A 10,756-nucleotide genomic window follows, 5' to 3' on the forward strand; every position below is an offset into this window, starting at 1 on the left:
GGGTTGGACTTCCTGCTTTAGCGATTCCCTCAAACACAGACTGGAACTTCTTCTTCAGAGCTGCTTTATGTTTGGGCTCACAAACAGCAACACGATGTTCTGAATTATCACAAAAACATAATTAGCTTAATGAGACAATTCACATCTATGTCTCTTAAACAGAGATCATCCAAATGCAGCGCCTTTCAAAGGTATTTGTAGCTATTGAACCATTTATAAGTTGTCACTTTACAACTGCAAAGTTTTTATTGGGGTTGTATTGATTGGGGTTGTACAGTACTGTGGTTCATAGTGCCTCAATGCACTGTGGGTAGGGCACCAAGTGGTCGAGGGGGAGAGAGCAGCGATCAGGCTCAATCGCTACATTAAGTCAGAATGACAACATATTTAACTAAAAATGTGTGAATAGATAAGAAATACATAAATCTGCTCCATAAAAAGATGAATCTCCTTCAGTCTCCCCATGGTGCCCATCCCTCACTCTCAAGTTTGAACACAGCCTCAAAAATCCATCAAGTCGAACAAGAGACAAAGAAGAAACTTGTGTTATCTTCCTCCCTCTTCTCTGAAGTGAGCCATGGATTTGTCACGGCTGTGAGGGAGAGAAGCAGGATAGAGCATCAAAATTATTTTCCTGTTGATGGACAAATCATTTTACATGTAGTAAGCATGTAGAAAGCAGGACACAATATTGCTTTGAATAAATGGAAAACTTGATAAATTAAAATTACAATAGCAACAAAGGCTTTGAACAGCAGTGTTATCTAAAATAACTTCAGGTGAAAATGTTCACCTGTGCAGAATGTACGCATTTCTGATTTTAACAGGCTGCTGCTAATTAATCTTCCTCAGGGAAACAAAACCTGCCATGATTACATAGAATATGAAGAATTGTCCTCAAGTAGGAGTAGCATTACTCCACCATATTTATTCTCAAGAAAAACTAAGAAATATCCATCAAAGAAATAAGAAATGTAGAATAATCCTGTGGGACTTTCAGATACTAATGGACTACACTGTAAAAACAAAATATTACCAATACATTTTGCTCTGGACTCTACTGCAAATATCTAAGTAGACTTGAAAAAACACAAAACTAACTTAGAAATAACTTTTCAGCAAGAAATGGGAGCTTGGTTTAAGTCAGTAATTCTGTAATATGGATTAAAAAGTATTTGCTCCATTGACAGTTTATTTCACTTATCACAAGACATTTTTCCAATTTTATAAGAGACACAAAAGGACTACAACTTTTTAATCAATATAAAAGAATTATTGACTTGAGACAAGCTGCTAGTAAGATTTTGCATCATCGTCGTTGATGGGCAGCAGAAGACAGCCGCTGTGCTCGATGCAGCTTTCCTAAATGATGGAAGCAACGGAGGAGAGAAGCTGGAGAACCACCAGAGGCTCAGGGAAGAGCTGCATCGGGCCTAGCAGGTAAAGGTAGCGGTTTTACCCCGGAGCATTGGAGCACTGGGGGAAGTGAGACTGGACAGGTGGTTCCAACAAATACCTGGAGAAACAGCTGGCATCTCAGTTCAGAGGAGAACAATCATAGAAACAGATAAAATACTGTGATATGTTGTAACACGACAAAATGGGAAAGAGTTTTGGGGGCGCTGATACTTTAGCAAGACTCTGTAAATGATTTCCATTAATTAGCGTTCATCTATCTGGTTAAATCTTCATGAAAACATGATCTTACTGCTCTGCAGGCGGACAGCCAGCTGCTCCTGCTTCATCCTCCTCAGAAAATGTACAATGATCTTCACAAAAGCTTTTCTGCTGCTTCTCTCCTGCTCTTCATCGCCCTCCAACACATTCTCATCCTCCCTCTGACTCTCAGCGAGTTTTGGACAGTCATCAGAGCTCAGAAACCTCTGGATGATCTTCAGCTCGTTTCGCACAAAGCTAACGATGTTGTCCTCCAGCATCTGGAACAGGATCAGATATGAAGGACTCATCAGGCAGATTCAGGGCAGATGGCTGCTGAACAGAGAGACAAGTCTCCGTCCAGGAACAGCAGCATGGAGATTATTGTAACCAGAACAGATGTAGCGTAGCTGCACATGTACACACCATGAATATGGAGTCCAGCTGTGCTTGATCCTGCTGTTCAGGCTGAACAATGGGAACATCTAACTTCTGCCCATCATCTCTGAGGAGGAACCATGAATAATTAGCTCCTATTAGAAAACCTGTTGTCTCTTCTGCTCATCTTCAGGATGTGCAAATACCGGGCCGCTCAGTCCAGAACATCAGTCAGTTTATTTACAGAAACTTTCTCAGTGGAAGGAAGCAATGTGGAAGATGTCGGATCATATAGTGGACCATGTGAACCCGTCCTGCTGGTTCCGGAAGCAAACCTAGTTTTTAAAATATCCAGTAGTTGTAGAACATTTTGTCTTTTCACACAAACTGGAGGGTTAACTTTAGAAGAGTTCAGAACCTGGAAAAACTTACAAGAGTCAGAAGAGAAGAAATAAATAGATTAAAACATTGCAGAGAACAAAAGTCAAAAGAGTCCAGCTGACAGTGGATTCTGGTGGATTGGTGGGTTCAGACCAGCAGATCCGATTGTCTCGGTTTGTGTTGGACGTTTCCCAACAAACGGAAGAGAAGCTTGATTTGATTACAGCTGTGAAGGTTTTCATTGCTGAACATCTAAGATGTTCTTGTCATTTGCCTTTTGGTAAGAAAAGAGGTTTTCTGTTTGATGTTAAAGGAGACAGCTTGGACCCGGATAAGTTCTGTTCTGGGTCAGGAAGGCAACAGAACCGTTGGTGTCGAGCATCAAGTCGTGTCCTGCTGTTTTATGTAGAGGTTTTCTGTGTGAGGACAGATAAACTATTCAGATAACCCAAAAGCAAAGAGGAAGGAAGAGAATATTATACAGTTTATATTAAACTTATTTTACTGAATTCAGGTTCTTGAAGAGGATTTACTTTCTTTTTCTCACAACTGTTCAGGTGAATGTTTACTTCATGGTTTGTGTTGTTCATTTATTTCATTCTTACTCTAATTTCTCTGTCACGTTTTTACATTTGCAGCTGATCCAGATACACACCTGTAACCGCTACAAGATGAATTTTGTCAAGACAAATGAAGTTTTGTGCCTTCAGTGACAAAATAAACATCAGTGACAAATAACTGGTCAATATATAATGACTGTAATATAATTTATTACAGTCAAACTTCAGACTGTGAACCTGAAACATCCCACCAATAAAATGAAAAGTGAAAATCAAATATTCCACTGAAACACGTCAGACGGATTTAAAGCTCACCTCCTTGCAGCCGCGGTGCGGCTGGACGTGAACTCGATGTTCTGAAACATGGACTCGTTGCTGCTGAAGGACTCGGGTCCAGGTTCTTCCTCTGGTTTCTCTCTCTGATGGATCCTAGGAGGAAAACATTCCTGATGACTTTCCTCTGCATTTCACCCAAATCTGATTCTGTAAAACTGAATGTGTTACTAATTATTCATCGGAAATAAAAGCTGGAGGGGAAAAAAAAAGATAAAATTCTAAACATACAATTATGACAAAAACATATTTAAGATATCATTTATCATCTTTAATAAATTTCTCAGTGTCTTTGGAAAAACCAAAACGCACAGTGTGTCTGATGGACCCGTGTGTTTAACATCAGTAAAGTGGGTGGCCATGCTGGAGCTGGTCCCTGGGTCACAGACGGGCTTTGGTTCTGGTTCCAGTCCGTTTCCATGTTCAGATCCAGCACCAGGCTCCGGTTCTGGACTGAGACTGTGAGTAAAGGCAGGTTAACGGGTCTCTGCAGCATCAGAGCTGACAGAACTCGGATCAGCAGAACAGAACCAATACTGCTGAGACTGGAGACATACTATTTTTACTTTTTTGCTGAATTTATGGATTTATTGCTGCTATAGATAATGGAAACAGCTGAAAGAGAATCAAACTGTAATTAAAACAGAATTCATAAGACCTGCATCATGTGAAGGAGTCAGAGATCAGATTCTCACACATGCAGGTTGTTTGAGTCACTGATTAAACAAAATGCATTTTTAATGCTAATAATTGTAAAAGTTATTGTTATTCACATCTTTCTAATTTCAGGACAGTGTTGATGATTGTTTCTGATGATCTGACATTTTAATCCAAATTATTGACAATGACTTGGTGGACAGATTACAATGGAGACAGTTTTTTATTTGGCCTGTTCAGTATAATACTGTAGTAATATGAACCACATTCTGCTTCATTTTCAGCCACATTTTATCCACATTGACCAGTTATTTATTTTTTATTACAGTCAAATAATTTCCCAGAGTTTTAATACCATCTGATTTTATCTTCTGCTTTATTCCTGTTTCACTCGTCGACAGCCTCGGTTTGCATTGAGCAGTTAGAGATGCTGACCTCACCTCTGACCTTTGCTCTGACTCTCAGGTTCTCCACACGGATCAGTTTTAGAGAGGGGGTCTGCCTCCCCTCGGTCCTCACTCCGATCCATGCTGCTGAGTTCACACCAGATCACACACACTTCCTACTTTCACCTGCAGAGGAAACTCACATCATTCATCTGCATGTTAACACTACTGGATAAATAAATATAATTATTCCTCTATAGATCAGCTGCTCCTCCTCTGATTGATTTCTGTTCAACATCAGCATCCGTCCACTAAGTGGAGCCTCTGAGCCAGTGGTTGGTATAGAAATTATTCATTTAGAGCACATGTGTCAAACTCAAGGCCCGCGGGCCACATGTGGCCCGCCATGTCATTTCATGTGCTGCAGCTCCTCCAGAACGCCGCTCTCCTGGGTAACATGAACCCAGGTTCCAGATAAACTACCGGCTCCTCAAATGGATTAACACAACGTTGCATTTTCTTTAGTTTTCTCTGGTCTGTAATGGAGACTTGAATTTAACGCGCCAAAGGCAAAATGGTGTCTTTTGGACTGAACAGACACCATTGATTTTATTTTTGAACCATTTTTAATTTTGGTTTTGAAACCTTATTTATTGATTGAAAGACCTTACACATGAATTGCCCCATGTGGGGTTTGAACCAACAACCTTATGATTACCAGCCTGGTGCTCTAACCTGCTGAGCTAACTCACCTACCTTACAAACTGTTGCGTTTCCATGGATTTAAGAAGAAGCTTATGCATCTCTTGGGTGCAGTGAGACAACAAGAGCCTTCCTCTTTGGTGATGGTTCATTTGCCAATTGACTTCAATGTCGGCTTCTTTGAAATCGAAGCTACTTTACTTCAATTACCAATTGGAAGTTCTTTGGCGTTATTATTATTATTATTATTATTATTATTATTATTATTATTATTATTATTATTAAAGATTCAAGATATATAGAAAATAAAACATAAAAAGAAAAACTGTCCACAAAACTGCAGAAACAGTTTTGTTAAATAATGTTAAATAAAACCATGACAGACTGAAGATGCAGAACAATCAGCTAATAAACCAGATGATGTGAAGCAACAAAGCTGAATATAGGATCCATAATCTGAATGAAATAAATGTAATTTCACTGTGGAAGGTGCTGCAGGTTTCTGTCCTTTTTCACATTTAATCAGTTTTATTCACACAGAAAGAGATCAAAGTTTAACCTGGAATAAGACAAAATGTCTCCAAACATCAAGAAAACATTTTGAAAGAATGGAAAAAGCAAACTTACAGTTATTCCAACCATCTAAAGTTTCGGAGAAGACGTCTTTCCTCAAGATGGGAGACCAGAACCGATTCGGACTTTGGTCCAGGTGAGCAGATCCCTGGATGGACTCAGAACCTCACCTGTTTTAGAGGTGGGGCAGAAACACAAACCTCACAGCCGCTACAGCCAAACTGAATTTCAACTTTAAATATTGATAATGATGTTCGTTCATCTATTCAGAAACACTGGAACCATGAGAACGGAGGCGCCAGTCAGGATGGACGCCACAGATCAACAGTTTTCATTTAATCTTCCTGCGCCGCTCTGATCCTCCCAGCACACAGACGGTTTCTGTCTGAACAATTTTTAACAGAACAAACGAACAAAGTCCATGTTACCGTAACACTGACACCAACCTGAAGAATGAAAGGGAAACATATTTAATGACAATGAAAACATGTTGAAAGGATTTTTTTCTGAGACTCTTACAGACTAATGAAAACACAAAGATAGAAGGAAGTTAAAGTGACATTACTTTAACAGATAAAAGATTCTCAGAAAAGCCTCAACTTCTTTTTAAAGTAATTAAAATGGACAATCGTCCAAAAGATTTTGATTCTGTCATAATACCATGGATGAACTTAGATATGAAATTTTCCTTTGATAAATTTCTGAATTGTATTTTCTCCAGGTTGTGATGGATTTACAGTCTGAATTATGTTTCTCTTGTCTGGTTTTGGTTTGATTTTTTTCTGATCTTCAGTTAAAATCCTCATTCAGACAAAACTTACATCAGCGTTCATTATTCACATTATTCTGTTGCTCTTTCAGTGGTCCTCACAGATGTATGAAAAAATTGTAACAAAGTAAAAATCTTGCCATAAACAAATTGGAACATTAAAGCAGATTCCTTCAGGTTTCTGCTTCCTTTTTGAAGTTCAAGTTAGAAATGAAAAATGTTTGTGTTTTGAAACAGACAAACGTTTTTCTCTTCATCTTTTGGATGTTGATTCTCCTCTGCAGTTTGGATTATTGATTGTCTTATGAAACATAAAGCTACTTTACTTAGACTCCACAGACTGCAGTAATAAATGCACATTTTGTTGTGTCCCATCTTTGTTCCTGTTTAGTATTTCATCCCTCAAAAGCAGCAGAACTTTTTAAAATTGTCTCCACCTGCAAGAAGTTTCTCTGGGGGGTTTATGACGGTGTGTAAGTCCAGCTGGGTGTGTTAGCTGAATGTTTATAACGGAGCTGAGGAGAAATGGTGCCTTCAGGGACCTCTGTCTGCTGGTAAACTGGCCTGTTGTTTTACAATAAGGAACCCCGCTGCACTTCCAGAAACATTGTCATCTTTAATAATCTATCAAACATATGAAGCAACAAATATCTGCAGGCCTGAGAGAAAATGTGTTTGAATTAGATGGAAAGTTGTTGTTGAAACCTCATTTCCTCAGAACTTAAACAGAGAACGTTCCCGCTGAGAGCGGAAACGAGTCTGGGCTGACTTCAGACCAGCGCCACGCGGCACATCTGGATCATGTTATGAGAAATGGCTCCCAAAACGGCCAAAAAGATTTTAAGTGACATCCTGGAGAACCTGTCAGACGAGAACCTTGACAAGTTCCGGTCAGAACTGCTGAACCGGGGAGTTGTGAAGACGAGCCAGGTGCAGAAGAAAGGGTTCTTGGTGATTACAGATGTGATGGTTCAAGCTTACACTGAGAAAAACGTCCTGAAGGAAGCAGAGGACATCCTGAGAGCGAACAACTGCAAACAGGCGGCGGAGGAACTGGGTAAAAATCTGCACAACTTCTGGACCCGTTGATTCCTTCCGCACTGAGATCCGATCAGCTCAGCAGGAGAACTCAAAATGTTTCATCCTCAGGTTTTAACATGTTTGAACGTTTTCTCTCTGAATGAACTGATTTCACAGAGTAAAAGTTAAACCAGTTCGGCTCTTTTTTACTTTCACAACCCTCAACATCCGAATAGTTCCCGTTTCCTGTTTCTTTAGTCTCTCAATGACCCGATGCGTAAAAACCACAGAAAAAGGAGAAACGCCCTAAAAATCGGCCCTAAGTTTCAGTTCAGACTTTTTTCTTTTCTTTGTTGGAGGAAACTGCAGTTTGCTCCACGGGAAACTGTTGGAAACAGAACAGTTTAGTTCTGACCGCCCTGTTTGGATCTGGATCTGATCTTAAATGCCACGTCAGCTTCATTTTCTGTACATTACAGATATCTGATCTGAAACATATGACTAGATGCGTTAGTGAATTAAGATATCTCTAATCATATTTAATAATACTTATTTGATATATCTCTAACTTCTGGCTGATCATTGAGTCGTATGGAGGCTCTAATTCAAGATATCTGCAGTGAATTACTATCTACTGTTATGATCAGTCATAAAGCGAATTTGAGATATGCTTTTTGTTCTGACTGTAGAGATATTGTGAATGACACCCATAATTCAAGATATCTTAAAGGTATTTGTAGATAATAGTTAAAAATCTTTAAAATACTTTTTGCGTATAGTGGATAACCAGACAAACTGCAGAAACTCGGTTTCACACAGAAAACGATCTCTGACTGGATAAAGAGGCTCTGAGGTGACAGATCTGATGAGCAGGAGAGTTTGTGGAGAAACTTAAAGCTGAGGACTGAACTGCAAGGAAACTGCTGAGGCTGCTGTTGCATCAGGAGTTTTGATGAACAGATGCAGCAAAAAAATCTAAACATTTTGGTGCAATAAAGGTTTTGTGGGAATCGGTAAATTGAGAGAAGTTGAAGCAGCCATGTTTAGGACCTTGTGGCAGTTCCTGCACCAACATTACAGCTTTTCATCTCTAAAATATTTCTGTAATTGCAATAAACTATTGAAAACAAATATTGTTTTCTATATTTGCAGCTGAAGAAGCCAAGAAAGCAGGTCTAGGAACACCTGACCGTGACCCAGGTCCAGGTCCGGGTCCAGGTCCAGGTCTGGGTCCAGGTCCAGGTCCGGGTCCAGGTCCAGGTCCGGGTCCAGGTCCAGGTCTGGGTCCAGGTCCAGGTCCGGGTCCAGGTCCAGGTCTGAGTCTGGGTCCAGGTCCAACTCCGGTTGGAGGTTAGCTCTACTTCTTTACTTCATTTAAAAATGCAAAGCACTAGTAAAGTTTCATCCACAAAGAGTGAAATATTCCCACCTATCTTTGTTCAGTGATGTGCAGCTGGCTGTGCTTCAGTCACAACTACAAAGTTTTTACTTTTTATCTGATTATAGTTTTCCTATTCGGCACTAAAGCTGTTGGGATGTTTCACAGAAATCTGTCAGTTCAAAGCTGACAGTTTGTAAATTTGCTTGAAGTGTTTAGAAATGTTCAGCATCAACTGGAGTCTGACAGTCCAGGAAGTGAAAGGTGGAGATCTGATGCTCCTAAAGCCAGCAGAGACCCCGTCATGATGGCTGCAGGCTGCACCAGATCAGGCAGGTTTAATGGGTCAGTCTGTTCACAGACGCCCTGCAGCAGCCTGCAGCAGCAGCACAACACCTGGTGCAACAAGCCTGCAGGTAAAGCATGAAGCTCCCTGACCAACAGGGAGGAGCATCAGTGCCAAGTTTCCACTAAGATAGAAAAACGCCTCTGAGGTCGGCTGAGATGGATGAGGCCGAGGTCCAGATGGACCTGCTCAGGTCCAGGCAGGCAGTTCACCAAGCAGACATGATGGCAGGAAAGACCTAAACACCATTTGGTCACATGACTGAACAAAGGCTGCTGGGAAATGGTGTTCGATAAGGAAAACAGAAACTTCATGGTATAAAACCTCCAGAATGTATTTTTCCTGTTGAGATGGTTTTTGTCAGAAATTGATATTGTTTTTATTGCTGCAGTTGTCTTTCCTCAGCAGGCAGTTCAAGCTTCAAATGCTTCTCTCAGTGATGGTGAGTTTTCTGCTTTTTCCTCTTTAAACTTGTTGAAACATCATTTTAATATTAAAGAGAAATAAGAAATTTGAAAGCAGCAGAGAGCAGATTATTAAGCGACCTGCTGCTCCTGAAACTGAAACATTTCACTCCTCTGTGTTTTCCAGTAAAGTTTGAAAAATCTGAAAATGTGTTCTAATGCTGTTCATTTAAAATCATGAAGTGATTCTGTGACCAAGCAGCATGTCTGATGTTTTCTTTCAGAGTCTGACTTGAGGTAAAATCTGCACTAAAGGGACCTTCCAGCCGCACCGTGACCCACTGAACGGACTGCAAGTCCATCAAGATGTTCCTGAAGAACCAGCAGCTCCTCACCGACATGCTGACCAGAAGTTCACTTTTAATCTGGAAACAATTACATGAAGATGAATTGTTGAACTTTAATAATTAACTGTTTAACTCTAAATGGCTGTTTAACATGAATGTATGATTGAGAAATTCAAGGAGCCTCAGTTACAGTCAGAATGTCAGTATTTACAATATGGAAGGTAAAAGGAATGATAAACTTTATCAAACAGATCATGTCCCAATCATTACCTGTTCTGTGGGATATTATTTCCATTAAAACCTGTCCGATAAAGTCACAGTCTCTCTTTATGTGGTTGCTAGGTAACACAGCATTAAGAATCAATTATCTAAAGGGTTATTGACTTTTAATTCAGAAAATAATTAAAATAATGTTTTAGCAAAGCTGGTTGAATACAGAGAAGCTGTTCTTTACTGAGTCTTATTCTAATCTTAATTAGTTTAAATTTAAGCTAATTTTTATGCCCTTTGATTCAAAGTTCACATATCTTCATACTGTTCTGTGATGCCACTGCTTTATTTTACTGGTTATTGGTTTCATTTGCTCCTTTATTCTATTTTATTTGTAATTTTGTTTAAGGCACTTTGAACTGTTTTCTGTTTTAGTTTGATTTCAAATGGTTTTCAGCCAAGTGTCTCTTGCTTAAAAGGGTTTTTGAGCTTCACATCATGTTATACTTTTACTCTCACCTGGAGAAACCTTGCTTTGATTCTTTCATGCATGTTTGAGAAATCCTTTGATCTCCATGGCAACCATTCATCTGTTAAAACGCCTGGGTGGACCGAGCCCCAGCTTCAGCCTCACAGAGCAGCGCTCCACCACGACG

The 10,756-nt window shown here is 39.8% G+C and overlaps 2 protein-coding genes across 3 annotated transcripts in view; one reads left to right on the top strand and one right to left on the bottom strand.

Moving 5' to 3' along the window:
* Nucleotides 1-4,494, bottom strand: part of LOC103154670 (uncharacterized) — an 8,794-nt gene extending 4,300 nt beyond the window's left edge. The window contains exons 1-5 of the mRNA XM_007576034.2: nt 4,406-4,494; nt 3,291-3,404; nt 2,083-2,161; nt 1,709-1,937; nt 42-99 (exon numbers count right to left, since the gene is read on the bottom strand). Of these exons, the coding sequence (XP_007576096.2) occupies nt 42-99; nt 1,709-1,937; nt 2,083-2,161; nt 3,291-3,404; nt 4,406-4,494 (569 nt within the window). The remainder of the gene's footprint in view (nt 1-41; nt 100-1,708; nt 1,938-2,082; nt 2,162-3,290; nt 3,405-4,405) is intronic.
* A 2,622-nt stretch (nt 4,495-7,116) lies between these two features.
* On the top strand, nt 7,117-10,204 carry LOC103154671 (putative uncharacterized protein DDB_G0290521). 2 transcript variants are annotated; one of them, XM_016662890.1, is made up of 6 exons: nt 7,117-7,452; nt 8,568-8,621; nt 8,670-8,699; nt 8,748-8,765; nt 9,531-9,581; nt 9,828-10,204. In XM_016662890.1, exons 1-6 carry the CDS (start codon nt 7,209-7,211, stop codon nt 9,842-9,844), a joined length of 414 nt encoding a protein of 137 aa, XP_016518376.1. In that variant the 5' UTR covers nt 7,117-7,208; the 3' UTR covers nt 9,845-10,204. The 2 variants fall into 2 exon arrangements, with proteins under 2 accessions (XP_016518376.1, XP_016518375.1); XM_016662889.1 differs by having other exon boundaries at nt 8,670-8,765.
* Nucleotides 10,205-10,756: the final 552 nt, after the last annotated feature.

Source organism: Poecilia formosa, unplaced genomic scaffold (assembly GCF_000485575.1).
Source record: "Poecilia formosa unplaced genomic scaffold, Poecilia_formosa-5.1.2 Scaffold394, whole genome shotgun sequence".
NCBI classification, from domain to species: domain Eukaryota; kingdom Metazoa; phylum Chordata; class Actinopteri; order Cyprinodontiformes; family Poeciliidae; genus Poecilia; species Poecilia formosa.

Coding starts and splice junctions, on each gene's coding strand:
- LOC103154671 (XM_016662889.1), top strand. CDS start 7,209: ATGGCTCCCAAAACGGCCAAAAAGATTTTAAGTGACATCCTGGAGAAC. Junction 7,453..8,567: donor ACAGGCGGCGGAGGAACTGG/GTAAAAATCTGC, acceptor CTATATTTGCAG/CTGAAGAAGCCAAGAAAGCA. Junction 8,622..8,669: donor TGACCGTGACCCAGGTCCAG/GTCCGGGTCCAG, acceptor GTCCGGGTCCAG/GTCCAGGTCCGGGTCCAGGT.